At 40.6% G+C, this 27,931-nt stretch overlaps 2 protein-coding genes across 2 annotated transcripts in view; one reads left to right on the top strand and one right to left on the bottom strand.

The window, feature by feature from the left end:
* LOC145392496 (uncharacterized) overlaps positions 1 to 19,328 on the bottom strand; it is a 52,259-nt gene extending 32,931 nt beyond the window's left edge. Inside the window, exons 1-7 of the mRNA XM_080266888.1 lie at positions 19,203 to 19,328; positions 15,981 to 16,077; positions 7,032 to 7,182; positions 6,198 to 6,362; positions 4,496 to 4,743; positions 2,711 to 2,911; positions 565 to 771 (exon numbers count right to left, since the gene is read on the bottom strand). Of these exons, the coding sequence (XP_080123014.1) occupies positions 565 to 771; positions 2,711 to 2,911; positions 4,496 to 4,743; positions 6,198 to 6,362; positions 7,032 to 7,182; positions 15,981 to 16,077; positions 19,203 to 19,210 (1,077 nt within the window). The 5' untranslated portion in view covers positions 19,211 to 19,328. The remainder of the gene's footprint in view (positions 1 to 564; positions 772 to 2,710; positions 2,912 to 4,495; positions 4,744 to 6,197; positions 6,363 to 7,031; positions 7,183 to 15,980; positions 16,078 to 19,202) is intronic.
* An 846-nt stretch (positions 19,329 to 20,174) lies between these two features.
* LOC145392402 (meiotic recombination protein DMC1/LIM15 homolog) lies at positions 20,175 to 27,743 on the top strand. Its single transcript, XM_080266811.1, has 3 exons — positions 20,175 to 20,396; positions 26,589 to 26,834; positions 27,186 to 27,743. Exons 1-3 carry the CDS (start codon positions 20,175 to 20,177, stop codon positions 27,741 to 27,743), a joined length of 1,026 nt encoding a protein of 341 aa, XP_080122937.1.
* Positions 27,744 to 27,931: the final 188 nt, after the last annotated feature.

The raw sequence follows: 27,931 nt of genomic DNA, 5'->3' as shown, positions 1-27,931 counted from the left end.
GAGACAGGAAAATAGTAACATGATCTCAACACTGAGACCAGGATTCTTAAGTAGGGGCCAGAGACAGCATGTTTCTCAGACTGCAGAATTACCTTCTAAGATGCATCTGTACTACTTTACAAATAAAGTCTGTTGCATGTCTGTACACATTTGGCAACTGTGATGCACTGAATGGATCAAGTGGGCAATATGTCTTATTCAGTAATACAGTATGTTTACCAGATATAACAGTTATTTTATCAGTTATATTCTTCCGACTGATCAGATGATTCAAAACTGCAGCCAGCTTTTGTTTCTTGCTGCCCCATAAGTCAACTTTATCCCGTTAATATTTTGCCTTTTCAGTTTTTATACACTCTTTATGGACAACAGCCCTTCTTGCCAACAAATAACACAAACAACTCTGTTCAGTCCAATGCAAGTCATTTAAGTTCGGCTTTCCTATGCTGTCTACCCAAAGAACTGAGTAGATAGATCATACCAAGCAAAATCATCACATACAGTGAGTGTATTTACTACTTCAGGACAACGATGGTCAAAGACAGACTCAGGCAAGTCACTCACCGGAGTAGTGGGAGTGGTGGGGACACTGTTAGTGGGAGGTGTTGTGCCCATCTTCATCAGCTTGGGTGGGGTGGTGTCATTGGGTACCGGGGGATCACTGCGCCTCTTGAGTGAGCTCCTCAGGTCATCCGTTGCAGCAGCCAAAGGTGCCCGTACCAACTGATTCAGTATGGCTCCAGCTCCCAGTGGAACAACCCCACTACTCCACTGCTGAAATAGATGTATTACTAAATGTGGAGTCATCATCATCATCATCTATACCTCCTTTCCCATCCTAGGGCAGGGTGAGGAGCAGCAATGCCCAGACAGCCCAAGTTTGCCCAATCCAATGGGCCATTCACTCATCATTCAAGCCTCCAGAATCCTGGCTCTAAAGGTGGGGGAAAAAAAAATTAGCAAACATTTTTTCAACCCCACTGCTCCTCTTCTGAGCAAAAGATACTGCAGTCCTGTATCATTACTGTACAGTTAAAAAAAGCTATGCTCTCTGACATGCAGAGGACTCTCACTCTGTGCTCAGGGATCTTTGTATGTGGCATGTGTTATGAATGTACAGCTGTCTGGTAGTGAGACCTGGGCAGTAAAGGAAGAGGATATTCACAGGCTCAAACGTACAGAAATGACAATGATTAGGTGGATGCGCAGTGCGTCCTTGAATGCAAGGCCTCAGAGGACTAGGTTTATGATTGAAGAGCTAAGAGAAAGGATGGGACTGGATTGTATTGGTGCTGTGATGAGCAGGCAGACTGAGATGGTTTGGGCATGTGGAGAGGATGGAAACTGGGTGCAGAAAGTGAGAAGCATGAACATTCAGGGTAGGGTTGTGAGGTAGACCATTAAAGACCTGGGACAAGGTAATAGTGTGTGACCTCAGGGATAAGGGACTGAATAGAGAGGCTGCTAGAGATCAAGCAGCATAGACAACTGCCATTAAGTGACCAAGGCCAATGCATGCAAACATGTTGGAGCCTTCATGAAGAAACAATTAAATCCTGGTCATTCCTTTTCAATTTACTCAATGTTACCAGATAAATTCATTCAGCATGGAAAGGTCATAGTGAAAGGGTGTATCAGATCTATTATTTAACTTCTCCAGTTCAAAGTCTCTCCAAAGCTGAATACAATTCTCAGGGAACAGCAAGAATAAAACAAACAAAAATGTATGAAAGCTCAATGGGTTAAACAATAAAACAAACAAAAATGTATGAAAGCTCAGTGGGTTAAACAATAAAACAAACAAAAATGTATGAAAGCTCAATGGGTTAAACACACAAATTTTAAGATTTGGATTGGAAGAAATATAGTAAAGTTACATTTGGTAAATAATGTTTACTGGGGAGATACTACAGTTTCAGCTCAACCTGGATCCTCTTCAGGTAGGAATAAGGAGGAAATATATGAATTAATATATAGCAAGGTAGTGGGGAGGAGGAGGAAAGGGGAATGTGAGATGGAAGCATATTTACTCTGAAGAGTGGGAAAGATTAAAATAAACAAAAAGGAATCAAGGGTTTAATAATACTGGATGGAAGGTTTGCAAGATAACTAATGCAAAGACTGAAAGGTTTCCTGATACAGATCAGATCATTTTGCAGTGCAGCAGACCTCATCAACCAAACTTTAAAGATTCTTAGCTACACTAAACAATTACTCGACTAAATGCTATAACAAACTGTCCTTGGAAGCATTTCACAACTTAAAATACTAATATTGCAAGAAGATTGCATGGTGTGTATACTGCGTAAGTTTATATCCAACGGGTGGTTGGGGTCTGATGCTCACATAATGCCACTCAGGGATGAGTGAGGCTGGTCACTCTCATCTAAAATGTCAGGACCACCTTGCCTAGCCCCATGTTCCTATGCTCATCTATGGGGCAACATACGAGTGGATGGTGGATGGATAGATGGTATACTCTATAGCCATATTATTGTCTTGTACAGTATAAAACACATCTAAAAGTTTTAAGAAGAGTTAACATGGCACACTGTGTGTGTGTGTGTGTGTGTGTGTGTGTGCATGGGTTGTTAGTACTAAAGTCAGGAAACATGTGGATTCTGGAATTTACTGGTTACAGGCTGCTTCTCTCTCTCTCTCTTACAAACCCTAACAGCAATACAAAATATGCAACTGTACAGCAACCCACCTCTCTACTGGCTCTGATGGGAAAGGGGGGGAAGTTAGGGTTGTTGCCCATGAAAGGTGTTGGGCCACGCTGCATAGGACCTCCCATGGAGACCAGCGGTATGGGAGGACGCATCAATCCACCTGGCCCACCCCTTCCCATGCCCATGTTGGCAGCATTCATCTGCATCTGAGCCAGCAGGAATGGTGGACGGTCCCAAGGCTGCTCTCATGATATATACAGTACAAACATCAGGGGTCATTTTCATAAAAAAATATATATATATCATGAAAAACAAGTCTCAACATAAGTGATTTATAAAAGATTAATTAGTTTGGGTGCAAAGTGTTTCATGGCCATAACAGACAAGAAAAAAAGTATAAATATATAATCTTAAACACAACTTAAGATAGGAAAAGTTCATGAATACAGACTCAAAGTCTCAAATGGTACACATATCAAAACAGCATAACATTCATCAGAGTCCTCACTTAGTCATTCCCCATCAAATGTTTTAATATTAAGCTGCTGACAAATTAACCACTAAAGTCCTATGTTCGATGATCACTGGCTTCCGAACTTGGTGCGTAAAGCCCTACATCCGACGATCGTAGCAAGGTTGCATAAAACTAGTGAGCAGTAACCCCGCCATTTTTACAATGTAAATGGTACCTAGCCAATGGAAACTAAGAGATCCAGCAGTGGGAGGCATGATCCTACCCACTCCTCGTGAGTGGGGATCCCCCCCCAACCATCTCTCCACCTCCCTTTGCCCCGCTGGATCCTGCCCTCTGTATCCCTTCCTCTAAACCTACCCCATATACCCCGTCCTGACCATATTGGCTGTGTGGGCAGGCATATTCCCTCTCTTTCCATCCCTCCTGATGCCCCCCCACACTCCCTTCTCCCCATTCCTCCTTATTTTTCATGGATGTCCCATTCTTGTTCATAGAGAAGAGTGACTCTTTATTTGTAACAGTTGGCTGTGCAGTAACCATTAGACATATGAAATAGAAATATACATTACCTGGTGTGTAAAATCAAGTTCTTTAAATCTGTAGGACCAAAATTTACTTTGATTCAAGTTTTTCTCTCTCTATACACGAGGGGTAACAATTTTTATTTTTTAAGTTCTTTGGCGGTCGATAGTGTAGTAACCATTAGTCATATGAGAGTGAAATAACCATTTTCAGGTGTGTAAATTCAAGCTCTTGAAATCTGAAGGAAAAATTTTTACCTCAATGAAAGCTGAAAAATCGGACCCTTTTTGCGGTTCTGGGGGTAGGGGGGCTGGGAGATTTGTGGACTTAAGGGGTTAACACCCATTTTTTCCCTCTCTCTCTTAAAATTTCTCACCACAGTTGTTTTAAAATCACAACTGAGTGCTTTATCGTGCTTTAACATCCACAAACCTGGCAATGTCTTTTACAGATTCATTACTGTTATCAGCAGACAACATTTATTCAACTTTGGGTGGATTTCTAGAAGTGATCAAGTCAATAAAGGTATTATTTAACCCCTACAATTCAAAAGTCTTTTAAGCTAAATAAAATCATCTTACAATAACAAGAACAAAATGAAACATATATCAGTCATGAAGCAAACTTGCTGAACCCTGGGACGTCTTTTTAATTTCATTATTAACATCTCTTGACAATTTTATTCAGAATGATAAACTTTCCCAAGCCGATGGGTCAAATACAGCCTTAAAAATGCCCTTCAATACGAGAGGCCTTTCCTAAGTCAAATAATACTTTCTGGTAGCACCACAAACTAACATGCAAAGGGTTTGGGAATCAGTCTTACCTGCATGGGTCTCTGTTGAGGCCAACCTCCTCTGTTGTTCATTGGGACTGGGGGTTGCTGCAACAAGCCCCTTCCCCCTCCTCCTCCTCGTCCCCCTACTCCCCTGGGATTGTTCCTGAAAAACCCTGGGCCACCTCCACGTGGTCCTCCACCCCAGGGCCCTCCCCTCCCTCTCCCTCGGAAACCTCCTCCTCTTCCCACAAAGTTTACTGACCTCTCGCCACCCTCAATCTTAAGGTTCACCTCATCTGAAAAAAAAATACAGTTCATCTCATCTGAAATTAAGGAAATAAACAGGAGAAATAAAAACAACAGCCTTCTCACAAGGTCTAGCAATGATAATTTTAGGCCATACTTCCAGCGGTAATAGGAGCAAGTCAGAGAAAAAATAGTATCTAAATCATGGTATGGTAAGTAAATTATTGATGACTATTAAGACTACACTCCCTGGAAAATCATATGATACTAACTACGTCTTCCCCATCTGACAGGCTTTGTACTTCTGCAAGAATGCATGTATCAGCCTTGTTCACTGGATGTCATCTCTCCAAGGAACATGACCTCTGGTAGTATTTCCATTCAGTCCCCTAATCAAGCCATTTTGTAGGACCTTATCCCATGTCTTCTTTGGACTACAGCACCTCTTGGTCATCATCTAATCCTGCGTTGCCCCAAGAGGAGCGTAAGAGCACGGGTTAGGCAAGCTGGTCCTGACACTTAAGATGTGAGTAACCAGCCTCACTCAACGCTGGGTGGTAACCATATAACCAAGCCATACGTGCTCCCTATGTGTCAGCAAGTGGGTTGGTGGAGGGTTAGTGCCCCTCCCTGTAAAACAAATAACTCGAAGTCAAATGGCCAACCCTTTCAGGATTATGGTGTCTGGCAATAGATAGATAGACCACCAGGCACCATAGCTGGTTATATGGTACTGTTCAAAAACTGATTTACTTGAAAAAAGAATTTTATTAATATACAGCAAGCATTTCTATGAAAACTCTGTATGTGAATATGGTCATTTTTCCCCAAAAATTCTGCAAGATAGATGTCACATCTGACAGGCATGCCACACTCTAAAGCTTGAACAAAATGGCACATGGGAATCTAATGCCCACAAACGTGCATGAGAAACCTTCTGACCACTTCAGATGAGTCCTCCCCACCCACCCATCAATCTACCTACAAAAAATAAATAAATAAATAATAATCCAAGAGACTGGGATAATGCATTCAACTTTATTACTGGTTACCTTAATATATATATATACACACTGTACAGTAATACCTTGATATACGATACCTTTAGATGTGATACCCCGGCTTAACTATGGGGATAGAAATACCACCATACCCCGCCTAACGATGACCAAACCCCAGTTTAACGATGGATTTTGATTTTTTTTTTTTTTTTTACCAATTTTGATAATATTTAGAATAACACTATGTGTTTAAGTTGATTTATACACTGTTTTTAGACTTAGATTAATGCGTTTTAGCCACAGGTGGAGTGAACATTGTCATTTTGGGATACAGTTTACTAAGTTTGATTTTTTCTAGACTTATATTTGATGATTTTCATATTTTATTTGTTGGTTTTAGTGAGTTATTTACAAGTGTTAGGCTTAAGTTATTATATTCAACATTATAAACAAAAAACCAACTTAAAACACTGATTAAAAAAAGGAAAAATGCTACTACTGACCAAGGGAGTCCGGGATATTGCGTTCAACTTTATTACTGGTGAGGGAAATCTTGGACCGTTCACTTTTAAACCGGTCCCGTCCACGCCCTTCCTCTTCATTCTCCTCCTCCTCCTCTTCTTCCTCCTCCTCAACCACAATGTTCTCTGTTTCAACTTGGACATTGCCTGCAACAAAACAATAAGTCACAAGTTCTGTGTTCTTCATCAATTTGTCATAGACCAAGAAGTACAAATGCTAAGTTTTGGACATTTCTACCTCCTTAACTTACTGTACTGTACAGTATGTCCACTTTAACACCATTCTGGGCTGATGACGTGCTGCCACGTCATTTGTTGGCCAACCAATTCTGGGCTGCTCTTTCCCCCCCCCCCCATGGTTCAAATATGAGGCACAACAATTTGGTTAACACACCAGACATGCACAAGTATTTCACTGGAAACACTCCCAGCCCGGGAATGGGGTAGAAAAGTTAGACAAGGCCGGCCCGGAGTTGAGTTAATTTGGCTTAAAACTGTCATTTCTTTATTTTGAATTTTAAGCTGTGACAAGATACACTTGACAATGATGTTGGTCACAAAGTTGTGCTACAGAAATGATCTACATCCATAATATTGTCTCATTCTCCAAATGAGTTTTGGGAAACATCTGGAAGGCTGCAAGATGATCTCAAGTTAAAGTGAACACATTACAGATAATAATAATACCAGTTATGGACTGCTGTGAAAATTATGTAGTGCCAAAGTCTACTTATTCTGCCAGAGTTATGGGAAATCTGCTATAAAAGGACACAAACCACAAGTCTAGAGTGAATGAACAAAACAGTCTGAACCTACTTATCTCCCTCTCAATACGCTCCTCCTGATAACGAGTCTCAGGAGGCTGCAGACGGCTGTGGATACTCTTGGTATGGGTGACCTGCCCTCCGACCTCCTCTTCCTCAAACTCATCCTCCACCTCCAGCTCTAGCATATCCTCCACTCCAGTCTAGGGATGAACACAAATCATTAACAAAATACTTGCCTCTTCTGTATTCTAACATTAATTGTGACTCGAACCATAACCTTCTTTGCTGTGGTTGCTAGAACTAGAAATAATATTTGGGCTAACACCAGATTATTTTCTTCAACCGGCATAAATCACACACGTCAAATGCTTCAAAAACTATCTCAAACATCCCTTTCTCTGCTTTTGGTATACTAAAAATTTTATGTGGGCTTAAACCACACATTTTCAATCAGTCAAGAAAACTCCTACTGTAGTAATATAATAATAATAATGGTTTACTGCTCACATAATGCCACTCAGGGATGAGTGAGGCTGGTCTCTCTCATCTAAATGTCAGGACCAACTTGCCTAGCCCTAGGCTCCTATGCTCCTTGTGGGGCAAAAGAGGATTATATGATGATGATGATGATGATGATGATGATAACAATAATAAACTTTTACCTACTGAGACTGTAATTCATATTCATTCTGTAGATTCTGTAGGTACTGTATCAATATCTGCAGGCAGATGAGTGCTGACACTCAAGATTTCAAACTACTGTACCTCTGGGGTCCCCCAATTCTCCACCTCACATATTTAGTCAATACAGTACAGTGATGTTTTTGCTACATTTACAGCTTTAGGGTGTGATTTTGATATTAAGCAATTTTTGTTGTTGTTGTGACCTGCCAATGGCAATATAACAGTATTCGATTGATTTTTTAAAATACTGTATTCGTCATTTAGGCTACTGTTGTTTTGACCTGTCAACAGCAGTATAACAACAGTATATATTTTACTGATTTCTTTAATTTGGGTCATTTAATCCCTACAACAATCAGTTTCTTCGAAATTCTGATTTTGCCACAACAAGTACAGTAATACCCCACTATATGATCTCCTCTATGCGATTACCGGTACCCGTTTTTGTGATATAAAAAATTTAACACCCTTTCCCACCTATCAATGGCCAGTCCCCAGTTATTTGATGGTTTTTTTAAACCGATTTCCATGATATTTTAAACAATTTTTGTTTAGGTTGATTTATAAACTGTTTCTAGACTTCGATAAATGTGTTTTAGTCATAGGTGGGGTGAACACTGCTATATTTGGATACAGTTTTCTCTAGTTTGATTTCTTCCAGACTTATTTTTGATGATTTCCAGATTTTATTTCTGGGTTAACATCAGTTATAATCTTCCTTTAGGTTTAATTTAGCTTGTTTTAAAGCTATTTGGGGGTTTAGGTGTGCTAGAAACTTGTTTTTGGACTCATTTGGGTGGGTTTTGGACTTGATTCGGGGGGATCCCAAGGCTCCCAAACACACCCCTATACCTTCTATGTTTTAACGTCCCCGGTAACCAATACCCCGGTTCAGTGATGGGTTTTCCTAAACGTTCCAAGGGGACGCCCTGTATACTGGGCATACAATTTCTTCCTTGTTTCAACTTGGTCTTTTGTAGCCTATAGACCAGCAATAAAATTTCTCAAGTCCTTTCATAATTATAATGATCCGGGGAATATGGACACAACAGCTCATTTTTTTCTTTTCTTTTTGGTTTTGGCATTAACTCACCTACTACGACATGTCAATACACAACACCAATGCAGTAGAGCCAATCCATCCTAGCAAATTTCAGCAACTCTCAATATCCATCAATTTCCACCTTCCATGTCTTCCACTTCATCACTAACAAATACTGGTGTCTTTTTCACAATCCTGGTCATATCAACGTTCTCCATGTGGTCATACATTTTATGTACGTAGGCCTAGCTATTATACTGCTCTTATATAATGAACTTTCTTATTGTATTTTTTTTTTATATACAATACCAGGTAAATTAATCTCATTACAGTACTGTATTTTTAAACCTTACACTAGTAACAGTAATTTTACCATGGCCAAATACACTATTCAAACTATCCACTTCTACAGTTCTTGCAAAATCATTATGGTACATAAGAACATGAGAACATAAGAGTGGATAACTGCAGTAGGCCGGTTGGTCCATGCTAGGCAGCTCCTAGAAGAGTAACTGAACTACTAGAATGAGATAAGGATGGTACTTTTACATTTTTATGCCACACCAATATCTCGCATTCAGAATGCCATACACTCATGGGGCAACCACAATTAACCCGCCGACTCCCGCTGATGTATATATACGTCCAAATGTTATGTCACTGTGACTCCCATTGATGTATATAAACGCGCTGCAATTGCAAGGTCCGTCATTTGCACATTTTTCAAATTTCGTGCATGATTTTTGGTACATATAGGCTATGCAGGCAAGGTGCAGCGAGAAGGAAAATAAGCTATGGTCCTTCTGTGTTGTCTGGGGAAGGCACGAGTGGTGTGGTGGGAGTGAGGGGTGAAAGGGAAAGTGGTGCAGCAGAAGCGAGCGGTGAAAGGGAAAGTGGTGGTGGGAGGGAGGCAGTGCGAGCACAGGGGCAGCGGGCAGACAAGGAGGAGCCGCTCCCTAGCACGTTTTTCGCCCCGCAATATTCCCGCACTTCCTCCTCACAGCCGTGTGATGTGGGGAAAAGAAGGAAAGGGACGGCGAGATGGAAAATAAGGTATGGTCCTTCTGTGCTGTATGAGGAAGGTGCGAGTGGTGTGGCGGGAGTGAGGGGTAAAAGGGAAAGTGGTGGTGGGAGGCAGGCAGTGCGAGCACGTGGTGTGCATGGGCAGTGGGCAGGTGAGGAGGAGCCGCTCCCTAGCACGTCTTTCGTCCCGCAATATTCCCGGACTTCCTCCCCACAGCCCTGTGATATGGGAAGGGAAGGAAACGGAAGGGAAAGGGGAAAGAAAACAGGAGAGGGAAGAGGGGCGTGAGTGGGGAAGGGTGCCACTCTGCACCTCCCAACCCTGACAAGGAATATCACACCTTGTTACACTACTGATGCCGTGTGTGCTTGCGATAATAGGATGCTCACTGTAAAAGTAAGGCCTGTACATTTGCAATAATATGACGCTCACTATAATAGTAAGGCCTGTAAGTATAACAATTATATAAAGTGGAAACAGGTGTAATGTTAGTGGAAAAGTATTGTGTAAGTCGAAAAATAAAGTGTAAGTTAAAACAACAGTCACAGCGAGTTCAGTCACTATGTACAAAGACACAGCTATCTTCCCAAAGTTTGACATACATGTAGTGGAAAAATCGAACCATGTGCAACATGCTGTAGTAGAGACTGGGTTTTCACTGTATTTCGTCAGGTGCAAATTATCTTTGGACGGAACTGGGAAGATAGTTTCGTCTTTCATTGTACATATGCAATAATATGATGCTCAATATAATAGTAAGGCCTGTAAATATGTGATAACAATTATGTATAGTGGAAACAGGTGTAATGTTAGTGGAAAAGTATCATATAAGTTGAAAAATAGTGTAGGCTGAAACATCAGTCATAACGAGTTCACTCACTATGTACAAAGACACAACTATCTTCCTATAGTTTGACGAACATATAGCAGAAAAATCAAACCATTTGCAACAAGCAGTAGTAGAGATTGGATTTTCATTGTATTTCGTCGAGTGTAAATTATCTTTGGACGGAACTGGGAAGATAGTTTTGACTTTCATTGTACATATGCGATAATATTGTGCTAAATATAATCGTAAGGCCCGTAAATATGTGGTAACAGTTCTATAAGGTGGAAGCGGGTGTTCTGTTAGTGGAAAAGTATCATATAAGTTGAAAAAAGAGAATGTAAGTTGAAACAACAGTCATAGCTAATTCACTCACTATGTAAATGTGCTAATGTATGGCAATACATAAACAGATAGATTATGCTAAATATAATTGTAAGGCCTGTAAATATGTGATAACAGTTCTATAAAGTGGAAACTGGTATAATGTTAGTGGAAAAGTATTTATTTACGTAGAGAAAATGAAATGTATGTTGAAACAACAGTCATTTATCTATCTATAAACCTAGGCTGCTTCCCCCAAGGAAAGGGAGGTAGCTGAGACAGGACGACACACTCCCCATTTACTCATCCATTCAAACACATTCATTCGCATCTTAGCCCCAAAGGGGAGAACGAACAGATCCTCACCGCACCACACCGCACAAGGGTCAACTGCGCAATGCAATCAGTGACATCCGCAGCAGGGCCCAACAGCAGAGCTGGTTTACCCCTGCCACATCATAACAGACCCATCCCCTTACCCGCACCTGACCTGACTAGCTGATCAGACCAAATGCGGGAGAATATCCCCTCAGGGCTGCGTCATCACTTATTCATTCACAATTTCTCTCCATTTATTTCTGTCACGCACAGCCACTCTTCCTTGCTCAACAGACATCCCTCTCGCATCCAGCGCTCTCTTCACATTGTCCATCCATCCTATTCGTGGTCTTCCTCTCAGCCTTACACCTCTCACATCAGATCTAGTTATCTTTTTCACCAAATGCTCATTATCCATTCCCTCCATATGCCCAAACCATCGCAACACCCTCTGCTCAACTCTACCAGCCATCTCCCGAACAACTCCAGTTCTCCTTCGCACTTCGTCATTTCGCACTCGATCCATACACGTCACTCCACACATACTCCTCAGACACCTCATCTCCATTACATTCAAACTTTTCCTCTCTGCTACACCCATATTCCATGTTTCAGCCCTATATAACGCAGTCGGTACCACAACACCCTCATACAGCCTTCTCTTTACATCCATTCTAAGTGAACGACATCTAATCACTTTTTTCATTCCTCCCAGCACCTTTCCTACTTCATTTATTCTAAACTTCACTTCTGCATCTACTCTTCCATCCACAGCAACATGTGACCCTAGATATTTAAAACACTCTACCTTCTCAAGCAACTCGCCATTCAAAACTATATTCATCCCCCTACCATCTACCAACCTCATACACTTCATCACTTTACTCTTATTCTCATTTACTTTCAATTTCCTCTTTTCACACACCCTTCCAAACTCCTCTACCAACTGTCTCAATCTCTCCTCTGAATCAGCCACCAGTGCAGTATCATCTGCAAACAGCAGCTGCTTCAGATTCCACTCTTCACCATCAACATTCACCAGACTCAGACATCCACCTAAAACTCTTGCATTCACCTCCCTTACAACACCATCCATGTAAATATCAACCCCTTAAACGCGGCTGTGTACAGTCGATCCCCCCCGAGTGGCGGGGTTGTATCGCGGTCTGAGTACCTGTAGGAAAATATTCGCCAAAAATCAGAGATTAACCCTAGAACATTATACTTGGTATGGCAGATAGTACTTACATTCAGCTTTCTCCAGAGACAGGTGTTGAGCCTTCGTGGACTATCCAAGGACTTGTGGAGACTTGCAAAGTTGGATAACCAAATCTTCACTTTCACACCTCCAACAACCCGGTTTCCCCTCTACCACAGCCTCATTCTGTCACAGTAAACTTTATACTACAACGTAAAGGTAGTTAGGAATCCGTATTTGTACAATAAGCACTGAAAATAAGGCTAAAATCAACGGAGCGTACGGCCGACATGCACTGTGGCGGCGGTCTTCCCGTCACTCAACAAACATTTCCATTTTCACAGCTAAAAACATGTATACTACATTATTTTCAATCATATTACTTCCCAAAAGATCACCACGGCGCGCTTTTTATTCTGCCTTACGTCCGCCACTTTATTCTCGTTCCTGTCGGCCGCTTGCACTGACTGGGAAGAGCTAGAACTCGCCATAATCTCACTTTGAAAGCCTGCAGTAAACTGACGCTAAACAGGGGCAAACCGTGAGAAAAAAAGCTAGTGTTACAACTAGGGAAACAAGCGTTTCCTAGTAGCATAAACTGCTTGTGAGAGGAGATACCAGATTTACAGTTCTGAGCGCTCAGAGCGCTGCCATGTATCACAGCCAGGCTGGCCGGGCCGTGGTGGGGGGGGGATGGGGGGAAAATGCGATATTTGGCAACAACTGAAAGTATGCTAGTTGTAGCTAGAGGGTGGTGGTACTGATAGACAATACCAGCTGGAGCCTGCTTGCCCGCGGTTATTCAAAATTTACACAAATCGCAAACACGACGATCTGCCATTCTGTCCTTTGGGCCGACCGTCGCAAATGCGACGATCCGCGTTTAAGGGGTTAAACAACCAAGGCGACATCACACATCCCTGTCACAGCCCCGCTCTCAAGGGAAACCAATCACTCACAACATTTCCCACCCTTACACACGCTCTACTATTTACATAAAAACTTTTCATCCCTTTTAGTAACCTACCATCAAGTCCATACAATCTTAAAACAGTCCACAAAGCCTCCCTATCAATTCTATCATACGCTTTCTCTAAATCCATGAATGCCCATAACACATCCTTGCCTTTCGCTAAATACTTTTCACACACTTGTCTCACAGCAAATACCTGATCAACGCATCCCCTCCCTCTCCAAAAGCCACACTGCTCATCACCAATCACTCCCTCTGTACCCTCTCTAACTCTCATAATTAACACTCTACCATAAACCTTACCTACAACACTCAACAGACTTATACCCCTAAAGCTAGTACATTCATACTTATCACCCCTGCCTTTATACAACGGGACCACACAAGCACTTGCCCAGTCAACTGGCACCATACCTTTCACAAAGCACACATTCAACAATCTTACTAACCAGTCAAGAATAGTCACTCCACCACCCTTCAGGTATTCCACAGCACACCCATCCATACCTGCAGCTTTCCCTGTTTTCATCTCCTTTACTGCCTTCTCCACTTCCTCCTTCTTGATCAAAGAATCATTCAACTCTCCCAACACATTTATTCCTTGCATCCTTTCATCCGCCACAATCTCAGCCACCCTTTCCTCCTACATTTAACAATCTTTCAAAATACTCTGCCCATCTCTTCCTTACTGCATCCATCTCAATTAACATCCTTCCATCCTCTGCTTTTACTCGTTCTTCCTTCCCAGATTCTCCCTTTCGCACCCTTTTCACCTCCTTCCAAAACATTTTCTTATTCTGTTGAAAATTCTCTGTCAACCGCCTACCCCACCTCTCATCTGCTGCCACTTTAGCATCACGCACAGCCCTTCTCGCCCTCTTCCTCTTTTCCTTATACCTTTCATATGATATCTCATCCTTCCTCTGCAGCCACACTTCATATGCACGTCTCTTCTCAGCCACAGTCATATTTACTTCCTCGCACCACCATTCACTTCCTTTTCTTACACCACCACCCACACGTCTCACACCATACACCTCTTCTGCATGCCCCACCACAACACTCTTAAACAACTGCCATTCCTCCTCCACACTGCCATTTTCCTGATCTTTCACTGCATTCCACTCATCTTTCAATTTCTCCTGATACTCTATCTTTTTCTCTCTTTTATCCAACTCCCTTTCAAAACCTCCCTGCCGCACCTAACCCTCCTAGCTCTCACCCATCTCTTACCTACTCTTAACTCTCCCTCCACCAGGTAGTGGTCAGACATATCTCCACCCTCCCATCTCAGAACTCTCACATCCAACAATCTTCCTATTACATTCCTAGACACAACCACATAGTCCATCAAAGCTCTATCAACAACCCTTCCACCCTCCTGTCTCACCCATGTATACTTATAAATATCTTTCTTCTCAAAACAGCGTATTTAAATCACCATCTCTCATTCAACACACATCGCTATCATTCGTTCCCCATTTTCATTTCTTCCAGGCACACCATGCATACCAACTACACCTTCAACTGCTACATTTCCCACTCTAGCATTCAGATCTCCCATCATTACCACATTCACATTCGCTCCAAAACTCTGCAGACACTCATCAACATCATTCTAGAAAGACTCCCTCTCTTCTTCGTCCCTTTCACTACCAAGCCCATATGCACTCACAAACACCCACAACTCACGTTCAAATTTCGCTTTCACCCACATCAGTCTCGATGACACCTCCTTCCATTCAATCACACACTGCTGTACTTCCGGACTCACTAACAAGGCCACACCTTCTCTTGCCCTTCCTCTATCAACACCTGACAATCTTCCATTCACACTTCCAAACACAGACTCACCCTTCCCTTTCATCTTCATTTCACTCAAAGCTAACACATCCAACTTTCTTCTCACAAACATTCCCCCAAACTCCTCCCTTTTAGCCTCAATTGTACTACATCCACGCACATTCATAGACCCAAGCTTCAGGGTACGGGGATAACTCCATCCCCCATCCCTTTCTCTGGCCTGTCTCTTTTTAGGAACTAAAAAACAGAGGAGGGGGTCCCTAGTCCCCTCACCCCGCCTCTTTTAGTCGCCTTTTACGACACGCAGGGAATACGGTGGCAGTATTCTTCCTAACACAACCTGGCTGCAGAGTAGTATTACCACCCCATAGTGCAGCCAGATTGTCCCCCCCCCGCCACAGGGGGGGAATCATATGTGACCGATTTCACTATGTTCACTCAATGGAACAATGCTTATTTTGCTATATTTCTGTGTGAAAACTAATATATTCTTGTACTACATGCTATTTTGTTCCAAATTAATAAATATCTACCAATTCTGAGTGAATTCCAGTACTTACCTCAACCATAGAAAAGAGGACAGCAGCCAAGCGCCTTTACAGAATATGGTACCAGGTGAACGGAGGCTCACCTGTTTTGACCATTTCTAGGCTCATATAATGATTTTCTCTGTGATCTGCCATTGATTCTCACCAAAAGCAGAGGTTTGAGAAAAAAAATCTGCTGGGATTGGGGGGGGAGGGTCAGTGGTAGAAAATCAGCTGGGACGGGGCGGGTTAAGGGAGTAAATGCAGTTCTCATCTTACCTCAACCACTTGATCCCCAGCAAGGAGAGCTTCCTCTTCTTCCTCATCAAGGTCATACTCATAGTCCAAGTCCTCTCCAATCAGTTCTTCCTCCAAGCTGCAGATACAATGATACAGCATTACCATCACTAAATAGTAATTAGCCTCTTTAGTAAAATTATATTTGCTTTGATTTTGCTAATACCAAACATTTTTAATCATCAGCTTGGAAAAGTCCCTCACACTCAAGGATTAGAAACAATGTCCACTAACTGACATCAAACCTATCCACAACTGATCTAGGCCTAACCTTACCTTACCTAACTCAGTTTAAAGTATGCACAGGTTAGGTCAGGTAACTATGCCAAAGTTAAATAAAATAAAATCTACTGCAGATTAATGTAGAAAAGTTCTTCATGAGGCTTCTTATCACATGAATTTAACTCTGCATTTCTGTTGTGTGGCTGTGAACAGTCTTGTAACTTCAACTGTTTGTCAAGATGTTTCTCAAAGGTTAATGTACCTGGTACTGCCAGTATTAGGTTCACTGACAATCTCAGGCATTTTCTTTCATACATCAACTTTATGTGTGAAGACATAAAGCACTGTAACTTGGTGGGGAAGGCATGGAGAGGTGGTAAAATGGATGTAACTTCGTCTGAGCATTTGCCATAAAAGCATGCGAGGGAGGCAGCATTCCCTCTTACCTGTAGGGGAGGTAGTTTATTTGTAACAGGAAGGTTATTAATAATTCTAACAGCTTTGTTCTGAATTTTGTCAAGCTGTTTTAGTGCAACCTCTCCACATCCATCCCACATGGGCAGGGTTGTCAAGGTCGCGGTTTTCCCGCCAAATTGGGCTCGTTTTGAAGCTCTTCCGCGGGCAGATTTTACCGGTCGCGGGTTGCGGTTTTTTGGGCTGGTTTGAAAACTGTCGCGGTTGTTTGGGCTAGTATGGAGTTAAACCACATCACGACAATATACTGAGAGAGAGAGAGAGAGAGAGTTTAAACATATGGCGGAGAGAGACCCCCTAATACTCCCACAGGGACCAGTGGATGCAGCCAGTGCGGAGACTCCGGAGAGAGTTTTGTTTTATCCCAATTATCGTTGCCAGCAAGCACTGCTGCAGTAGAAAGGATTTTCTCTCAGTATAATTTAGTGAAAAGTAAGTGAAGAAACAGACAGCAACATGAAACAGTTGAAAACACTCCATGTTAGAGCAATATGCGGACATAAAATCTGTTGTAATGATTTCACAAACAAAATTATGTTAGCAAATTTCACATATGACGTACACAGCAACGAAACACAGTGATGATGATCATATAGATTTTTGAATAATATAAGTGTGATGGAAAGTTGACTCAGAGGGAGAGAAAATACCTTCACTTGCATGTTGTATTACCTAGTGTAATGATAGGTATATTTCAACAGAATCATTGTTGTTTTATGGGCAATAGTGTTTTTATGGGAAATAGGGAAAGTTTAAGTGAATCAAGTGATCATTTCAGGCATTAATAGGGACCTATATATGAATTATTAATATAAAACACTAATTTCGCATAAATAGAGGATTTTTAAAATAATTATTGGTGTTGGGCTACTTTTGGGCTGGTTTTCAGTTGGGTTTCCGCGGGCAGAGCAGGGTGCGACTTGGCAACCCTGCACATGGGTGAGCAATATTCCAGCTGAGATCATAGGGGAGGTAGTTTATTTGTAACAGCAGGGTTATTAATAATTCTAACAGTTTTGTTCTGAATTTTGTCTAGATGTTTTACTGCAACCTCTCTACATGCCCATTCCACTAGGGTGAGTAATATTCCAGCCGAGAGCACACATGACTTATATAAACTACAGCTAATTGGACCATCTGAAAAATTTACTGGTGAACAAGTATGTCACAAAACTTTTATTTAAATACTCTCAATAACCTGAAGCAGAAGCCAATGCCACTGTAAGGGTTAGAAGGAGTATCAAACATCTCTGAACGTTTGAACAGGCTGCGGATCTGCCGTATTATTATACCAGTATTAGTTTCATTCAACAAGTTTCCAATTTTATATTACAAATTAAAAGTTTCCATGCACTTTAAAGTAATAATGTATAGTACAGTGTGCAAGTTTACGGAAGTTCACTAATCTTGATGGAAATCTGGAACCAGTATTTCCATCATTTTTTTTCATTCATTGCCAGACGCCATGTATCCCAAACGGGGTGGCCAAGGGCTTAGAGTTAACTGTTTTACAGGGAGGGGCACAAATCCTTCACCAACCCCACTTGACACGCTCCCTACAGTATTTCCAAATTTGAAAAATTCAGAAGTGCAACATGTAAACATGCTGGTCTAAGCTCCCAGGGACACGCATACCACAATTCTGGGCAAGTGGATACTTGCTTGACTGGTATTAACCTATTTTTTCCACATATATTTTAAGTCACTGGTTATTACAACTTACAGTGAATGGCAATAAAAGTTGTAAGAAAGAGTAGTCATCAGCTGAAATTGATATTATAGGGTATTGATTCTCCGTCACAAAATTACATGTAATAAATTAACTGCAATTTTCATTACAAAACCTCACCTAGCCTGGCCTAACCTAAATGATGGGTATCTAATATAATACTTTTATTGTTGCTTATGTCCACTGTTTTCATGAAATTTCTTATATTTCCATTTTTTTAATGTGATTCATTCAGTCAGCATTAATTTCTGGTGCATATTACTTACCTAGCTTAATCTAACGAACCTAACTTAACCAAACCTATACAACCTAGCGGTCCTAACCTAACCTAGCATGCACTGTACAATGTAGCAACCTAATCTACCCTTACTTAACCGAACCAAATCTTACCTAACCAAAGCATATCATACCATGCCTATGCTGATTACGATAAGGTTAGGTAGACCTGGCCCTCAGACGATCAACAGAACTGAAGTGTGGCCCTCCGGAAGGATTAGTTTGACACCGTGCCACCGTAATAAACCACTACCGTAAGCGGCATTCCATGTATATTCATATTTTGAATATATATGAACTTTCATTTCATAAAATACAGCATGAACAATTATACTGATATGTACCACCAAAAAGCCGATGTCACAAGCTAAATGCCGTTCATCCACAATAACACCACTACATCACACAAATGACGGTAGGGTCTCCAGGGTATATGACAGACCCACTGTCCTCAATGACGCCTGGTGCAGTTATGCCAATTTTTTTCCTTTTCTGGTACTTACTCTGCCATCTTCTTGTATTCTTTGGCGACGCAGCTCTGTCTGGATAAACCGTGACTATAAAAGAGCCTGTGATCTCATGTTAAATACACTAAATTTCCAATATAATTCACACAAGTAAACAAGCCACACGCAGCCCGTGATGGCTGCGGCTACATTGTATCCACAACACAAGCGTAAGGTATTTTGTTACTTTCTTTTTCTACTGATCATACATTCATAAATATAATTTCTTAAATAAAAATTACGGAATACACTTTATATTATATCTACAAATAACGTGAACTAATATAGATTTAACTGCTAACGATATTACACTTCTTGAGGTAAATGTCCGCCATGTTACTACTCTAATAATCTAATTTTATGACAATTCCCACTTGATTTATTATAATTCTTCCCAAATTTTATAGGAGAGAATATACTGCTATTTTATTTTATCTTGTCTTTAATAAGCTATAGGCATATGGTATATCATTAAGGAATGGAAACCACATACTCCACGTCGATAATAATGCAGCAACTTCACCTGACTAATCGTATTCAATATAGATGTGAGTTACAGAAAATGGTCACATTATCATTCTTTGGCCCTTACACACATACTGTAGAGCTCAGTTGGCCCTTTCAAGCGCTTTCGAGCCCTTCTCAGTAAATCATATTACTCCCCAGTTGTTCATACAAAATGTGAAAACATTGCTTACCGTACTACAAGCAAATAAGATATAACATAATTTGTTACCCGTTCAGTGCTTTCATCATGTAAAATTTACAACGCTGTCATTAATATGTATATTTTCGTCATGATACTCAGAAAAAAATAGCACATACACTTGATAAAATATAAAGTCGAAACTATTCCAAATCCATAAAAAATATTTCAGCCCTTCGTACTGCTTGGCGCGAAACATGCTCAGTGTCGCGCTGTCTCTTGCATTTGATCCTTTTCCCTCCCATTTTTGTAACACGTTCACGATGGCTGATCAGGCGCTGGACGTCGAGGAAGCTGTTGTAGAAGAAGATGTGAGCTTCTTCACCGATATCGATGAGTTGCAAGCACACGGAATCAATGCAGTAGATATAAAGAAACTGAAAACCGCTGGCATCTGCACTGTCCGCGGGATTCAGATGACGACGCGACGCAAGATGTGCAATATAAAAGGACTATCAGAAGCCAAAGTTGATAAAATAAAAGAGGTAGGCATTTCTGTGAGAATGTTTTAGCGCAAGTGCAATTAGAAGTGATCACTATAATAAGTAACACGTAATTTAAGTTTTTGCAGTTACACATTAATCCTTTAACTGCCGATATCTCTATCTGCGTGTATTTTAATCTGACTACCGCCAAACGATATTATTCAGATGTGAGAAACCTCCAGAAGCCAATGCGTTAATCTTTAGTTGCCACGGTGCTTCTCTCAACTGACTAAAATCGTTTGGCGGTAAGAAAATAAATGAATGAATGAATAAGTAAATAAATAAATACCTCCGCTGTATTCCCATTAGTTTACGAGCTGTGAGCTTTCTTGTCATCACTCTTCCTAGAACAAACAAGGTAACAATGAACAGTTTCTTGAGAACTATGCACAAAATCTAATATAAAAGAAGGGTGAAAGTCAAAACGGAAGAAAAAAAAAAGGAAAAACTAGAGGGCCCCCCTAAGGGGGAAATCACACCAGCCGATACATATCTAGCGGGGCTCGGAATATGACCTTGACCTTGACCTGCTTTCACCAATTTCAAACTCGTTCGAGATTTTCGTCCCTAGTACACACCTGTAAAATTTTGAAATGATATCTTCAGCGGTTGCGAAGTTATCTGCTGACAGACACACACACAAACTGAAAACAATACCAGCTTCGCTATCGCGCCTGGCAAAAACAAAAAAAATCAAATTTACAGGCGGGAGATGATGGTAAGTTTGGTTATGAATCTCAGTCCAGAGGAGTAATGAGTCGTATTCTCGTGGGTTACAGACAGACACAGACAGTCAGACAAACTGAAAACAATATCAGCTTGCTATCGCGGCTGGTAAAAACAAGTCATTAACATGTACAACGCCACATCATGAAACGAGAAGCGATTAAGTATGGAATCTCTCTCTCTCTCTCTCTCTCTCTCTCTCTCTCTCTCTCTCGACAAATTGTAATATGTGATAAAGTTTCCCAAAAATTCTTTCGGGGGTGAGGGGGAAGGAAGCCACCGTTAGCTAAGCTACTGATGGAGAGGGAACAAGAGGAGATGGCGTTCTCTCACAATTTTCATGAACGGTGCTCCTTCCTCCCCCCCCCCCCACTTTCTACAGAGATTTTTTCTTTTTTTTTTGTAATGTCACATGGATCCTGCCTGAACCCAACCCACGGGAATGGCTATGTTCTTACCTAATTGTTCTTACCTAATTGTATCTTTACAGGAATGAGTCAAGCTCGTATTGTCCCGTGTCTTAGACCATATTTATCGTACATATCCTTAAATTTGTGAATTGTTTTGGCACACACTATTTCATTCGGTAGTGCATTCCATTGATCAATTGCTCTGTTTGGGAAACTGAATTTCCTTACGTCTTTATCACCTCTCTTCTTATGCAGTTTTTTGCAGTGTCCTCTTGCTGATGCTTCTCCATATGTTAAGTAATCATTTATGTCTATTTTCTCCTTTCCTGATATGCACTTATATAGCATTATCATGTCACCTCTTTTCCTTCTCTCCTGTAGTGTTGGTAGATTCAGTTTATTTAGTCTTTCTTCGTAGCTTAGGTCCCTTAAGCTTGGTATCCATCTTGTAGCGGCCCTTTGAACTTTTTCAATCTTGTCTATATGCTTTTTGAGATGAGGACTCCAGACTATTGATGCATATTCCAGGGTTGGTCTAATGAATGATGTTATTATCCTTCTTAGCATGTCTTCATTTATGTATGTGAATGCTATTCTCATACTTGCAAGCAGTGTATACATGTTCCGTACCTTCTCGCTGATGTGGTCAGCCGGAGATAGTCTATTATTGATAATCACACCTAGGTCTTTCTCTCTTTCTGATGTGTATAGGGTTTTATTTCCTAACTTATAATCCCAATCAGGTCTTTTTCCACTTTTACCAAACTTGATTACATGACACTTGTCCACACTGAATTCCATTTGCCATGTACTACTCCATTCATGAAGTTTATTTAATTCTTCTTGTAGCTCCCTACAAGAGTCTGTGCTAGTAATTCTCCTTTGTATTTTTGCATCATCTGCAAACATATTCAGATAGCTCTCATTTCCAGTGTTACTGTTTATATCATTTATGTACACTAGAAACATGATTGGTGCCAGCACCGAACCCTGTGGTACTCCACTAGTCACTTCTTTCCATGATGAGTAGTTTCCTCTTAGTACTGTCCTCATTTCTCTTTTTATGAGAAAGTCTTGCATCCAACAAAACAGTTTGCCTCGAATTCCTCCTTGATGGTACAGCTTCCATAAAAGTCTTTGGTGTGGTACTGTGCCAAAAGCTTATTTCTTGAAATCTAAATAGATACTGTCCACCCATCCTTCCCTTTCCTGAATTGTGTTTGTTACTCTGTCATAGTAGCTCAACAGATTAGTAACACATGATTTTCCTTTTCTGAAGCCAAACTGTCTTTCTGTTATCATACTGTGTTCTTCTAGATGATTTACCCAAGCTTTTCTTATAAGTTTTTCTAATACCTTGCTTACAACACTGGTCAGTGATACTGGTCGGTAGTTGAGAGGATTTTGTCTATTTCCTTTCTTGAATAAGGGGACTATATTTGCTTTTTTCCAAATATCAGGTAGTTTCCCTTGACTCAAGGATTTCTTGAAAATTAAAAATAATGGTTTACTTAACTCCTTTGCACATTCTCGTAACACCCAACATGAAATTTCATCAGGACCACTTGCTTTTCCTCTGTCTAATCTACTTAACTCCTCCTGTATTACTTTTTCTGCTATTTGTATATCTGGTAGTATGTGTGGACATTCGTGTTCCACATATTCCCTCTCAAAATTTTTTTCTTCTGTAAAAACTAATTGGAAATTCTTATTTAGTGCTTCACAAATATCTTTCTCTTGTGTATAAGTGATTTCCTCGTCCGTGATGGATTGTATTATATCTTTTACTTTGGTTTTGCTTCTGATATAGCTGTAAAACAGCTTTGGTTGATCACAACTTTTATTTATTATATCCTCCTCAAACTGTTTTTGGGCTTCCCTCCTTATTCTTGTATAGTCGTTTCTTGCCTGTTTGTAATTATTATACGCCCTTTCACTATTGTGTCTTCTGTATCTATTCCACAACAAATCTCTTCTTTCTTTTGATTTTTTACATTCTGTATTGAACCATTTCTGTATTTTTTTATCTGCTTCTTTGTGCTGTGGGATGTACTTCTGGACTCCTATTTCATAAAATTCACAAAAATTTTTATATACAGCATTTAAATCTTGTCCTCTAAGCTCATTTTCCCAATCAACTTCTAAGAAATATTTCTTTAGGTCTTGATAATTTCCCTTTTTATAGTTTAGTCTCTTTTTGTAAATGTCATTGCTGTTTACTGTGTCATATGCTATCCTGAAGTTATAATTTAGTACTGCATGATCACTTTTGCCGAGTGGAGGGTGATATATTAAACTGTCAATGTCATTGTCTTGCCTAGTAAATATTAGATCTAGCACTGAAGGTACATCAAGTCCTCTTTTTCTAGTGCTTTCCCTCACATGTTGCGTTAAGAAAAACTCTTGTACGAGATCCAGGAGCTTTTGGTCCCAACAGCTTTCTTGGCTATTTATATCTAGAGTATTCCAATTTATATTTGTATTGAAATCCCCAGTTAGTATAATTCTTTCCGATTTTTCTTCCATTTTATGTAGCAAGGATCTTATACTCTGAATTGTACTCTCTGCCAGGTCCTCATATTCGTCTCTTTCCCATGTGTTTGATCTGGGTGGTATATACAAATTGGCTACAATTACTTTACCTTCAGTTGTGTCGATCTCTACTGCAATCAGTTCTGCTTGTGATGGTATATCTAGGTTTATTTCCTTGACTTTTAGATTTTTCTTAGTTAATATTATAATTCCTCCTCCTTTTTTTTTAAGTTTCTGTCTCTTCTCCATATATTGTATTCCTCTAAGTTTAGTATGTCATTGGATATCCTTGGAGTTAATTTTGTCTCAGGCATATTATTTGTGGTTCATTTTCTCTGACATAATCATTCATCTCTAGTAATTTAGATACCATTCCATCCACATTTGAGTACATCTACTTTATCATCTTGTTTATATACTTGTCATGACATGGTTCTACTAACTTCCTCCTTTTTCTTCCATCCTGTTTGTGTACCACTTTCGCACATGCAATCCTATTACTGTACTTTGTAAAAAAATTTCTTCTTGTCCTCTTCTGATCTTCCCTCATTTTTTGTTTTTGCTTCCTCCCTTTTCTCTTTCAGTAATTCCAGTTCCTCTTGTGTTAGACATCTTTTTATCCATACATTTTTGAACTCCTCTTTTTCCATAAGATTCATTGCATTTTTTAGTATCTCTTCCACAGTGTTTACACTCTGGAAAGTCACCTTTAGAGGTCTTGTCTTGCTTTTCTCGTATTTCCCTAACCTTTTGTGTTCCTCTATGTCTTTACTACAGATTTCCTCTGATACTTCTTTCAGTAAGCTCATTACATTTGCCATCTCCTTTTTGTCTCTAGTGATTTTGTTTTTAATTTCTTCCTCTTCTATACCAGTGATTACTATTGATTTATTTATTTCTACTGAATCTCTGACTAACTTTGGATTGTTTTGGATTATTCTTTTCACTTCCTTTTTAATGTTTTTTTCCTCCACCCTTGTTTCTAAGTCTTTCTTTACTTTCACCATTTCAGCATACGTGGTTTCTACATCATTTTTGTAGCTTTGCACAGCTTCATTCACCTGTGTTATCTTCTCCTCAATATCACTGCTCTGGTCCATAAGACTGCTTGCTTGTCTAATTGTCTCTGTGTCATTTTTTAACTCTTCCATAACACTCTCGTGATTAACTACTGTACTTCCCATTTCACTCACTTTCTTCCTAAGCGTATTCAATTCCACTGTTAGTTCACTGATGGTTGTGTCTTTCTTATTGGCCTCCCTTCCCAGTTTTTCTATCTCTTCCTTTTGCAAGTGCATTTGCTTCTTTTTTTCATCAATTTCATTTTTGAAAGCCATTTCTAGTTTGTGTACACGTTCAACCAGTCTATTGTGTGTGTGTGTGTGTGTGTGAAATCTGTTCTAAGGGGAAGAAAAACAAGTAATTTAACTTTCTTGTGTTACCAACCATTGCACAAGGCAGTGTAATTCAGTTTTGATGTAAAATGTTGATCGTATTATTGCCATTAAGAAACAACGAAAAAAAATAAAGGAAAAAAAAAAGTTATATAATGGTAGGCATTACTATACTCATTTTGCACTAACTTGGCCTAACATTGCCATAACTCCTTCTTGAATGTTGAGTTGTAAGAACAGACTGACACTAGATTAAGAGGCGCTGTGGAAAAGATGTAAAATTCAGTAGTGTCTTAATCTGCCACTGAGCTACATGAAATAAAATGCAAAGGAACAAAAACCTGGGCCAAGTTAAAACGGGTATAGGCATGTATGATTTTAGGACTCAGTGGTCTAGCTGTTGTAATTTGTTTGCCATTAGAAGTTGAGGGTTGAGACGACTAGCAAGTGCGCCCCGGCAGAACAAATCCACGTTCAGAAAGGCATTGCTTTTCCCTGGTTTCGTTAAAATTAAAGCAGACAATCCTTGCTCACATAGATAATAATATTGGCATTCGGATACACGCCTTTTACCTGTCCAGTCAGCTTTTTGTTCTCTGGAATGTATAGCAGGACAGTCAGCGGAATGGGCATATATCTTAAAAGAAATATATATTTACTTTAGTTCACCTGTCTACAATAATTTAGTCAGCTTTAGTTTACAGCAGAACCAGGTGGGCATGGACAGCTGATAATATATGTGGATTTGCTTCCATTAGCAAATAATCCAAAGTTGTAACACTTATTCTTCCTCATCAGCCCTAATTTATTTTATTGTTGTAAATTCAACATAATTATACTAAACTTAGAAATGACTTCCCTCATCAACAGTAAACGCAGGCGAGACTGGGATAAGTATACAATATACTTTTTGCACAGGAATCATTATAAAATTTCGTCCAAACGTCAGTCGACCCTGAGACTGCCGTCCACACCTCACAAAATTCGTCAGCCCTATGATGAACCGTCCACTTAGGTTGAATAGCACTGTTGTAGGGGAATTCAGAGACTTAGCAAAAGTGTACTCTCTGCCATAATGACCCGCGTAAACTCGACAGGTTTTAATCCTAAACCTTCTTTCTGAACTCAAGGTGGCAGCCAAACTCAGCGGAGGAGAAAGCTTCGTAACAGCGCTGGTGATGTGTGAGCGGAGGCAGCAGGTGTTCCGAGTGAGCACGGGATCCAAGGAGCTGGACACACTTCTCGGTGGAGGTATTGAGAGCATGGCCATCACGGAGGTGTTCGGGGAGTTCCGTACAGGCAAGACGCAGCTGGCCCATACCCTATGTGTTACCGCTCAGATACCCAACGAGGCGGGGACTTACATGGGGGGCAAGGTGAATGTGATCAACTTTCTCTCTCTCTCTCTCTCTCTCTCTCTCTCTCACACACACACACCGTTAAAAAAATAAATAAATAAATAATCCATCTTCCGACTTCGTCTTGGTTTCATTAAGAAAAAGAACTCTTTCACATAAAGTTGTTGTAGTTTATTGGTGACATTTAGTACTGTTAGTCTGTTTGTAAGTTGAAAATCAAAATTCCAGTCAAAGTTTGCAAGTTTCAAACTCATAGTGCGTATCAGTAACATCCGTTGCTTACACAACACCTTCAGAAGAACTAAAGTTTTTGTGTAAAAGAGTTTAAAGGTCAAGTTCACGGTTCTGATGCTGATTCTTTTCCTACAGGTGATTTTCATCGACACAGAGAATACCTTCCGCCCTGACAGGCTCCGCGGTATTGCAGACCGATACAACCTGGAGCAGGAGGCAGTGCTAGACAATGTGCTGTACACCCGTGCCTTCACCTCAGAGCACCAGTTTGACATCCTAGATCACGTGGCTGCCCAGTTCCACGAGGAGCCAGGTATCTTCAAACTCCTAATCATCGACTCAGTTATGGCTCTGTTCAGAGTTGACTTCAGTGGGCGAGGGGAGCTGGCTGACAGGCAACAGCGTCTGGCACAGTACATGTCCAGACTGCAGAAGATCAGTGAGGAGTACAATGTCTCAGTCTACATCACCAACCAGATGACAGCCGACCCCGGGGCCGCCATGTCCTTCCAAGCCGACCCTAAGAAACCTATCGGGGGCCACATCTTAGCCCATGCCTCCACCACCCGCGTCATGCTGAGGAAAGGTCGAGGGGAGACGCGCATTGCCAAGATCTACGACAGTCCGGAGCTGCCAGAGAATGAGGCCACCTTCGCCATAACACCTGGAGGAGTGGCCGATGCTAAGGAATAATTCAAGTGTTATTAAAGGAGTGTGTTATGCTCCGTCTCCTCCCTTTTAGAATATCGTTCCCTGCATGATGCAAAGTATTACCTCTTTTCAACTTGGAAAATATTACTCCTACATTGCCTTATATATTTACTCTTTTGTTCACCCAGTGTTTGTACTGCCTTCCTTTTACATAATTATTTCCTTATCAG

This window comes from Coenobita brevimanus, chromosome 22 (assembly GCF_032717465.1).
Source record: "Coenobita brevimanus isolate Jiangsu-jjx chromosome 22, ASM3271746v2, whole genome shotgun sequence".
Taxonomy (NCBI): domain Eukaryota; kingdom Metazoa; phylum Arthropoda; class Malacostraca; order Decapoda; family Coenobitidae; genus Coenobita; species Coenobita brevimanus.
Note: the sequence above shows the minus strand (reverse complement) of the source record. Positions and strands in the feature narration are given on the sequence as shown.

Bases quoted from the DNA above. Each gene is read 5' to 3' on its own strand.
- LOC145392402 (XM_080266811.1), top strand. From the start codon at position 20,175: ATGGCTGATCAGGCGCTGGACGTCGAGGAAGCTGTTGTAGAAGAAGAT. The intron at 20,397-26,588 runs GTAGGCATTTCT...TCTGAACTCAAG, and splicing joins AAGTTGATAAAATAAAAGAG to GTGGCAGCCAAACTCAGCGG. The intron at 26,835-27,185 runs GTGAATGTGATC...CTTTTCCTACAG, and splicing joins GGACTTACATGGGGGGCAAG to GTGATTTTCATCGACACAGA.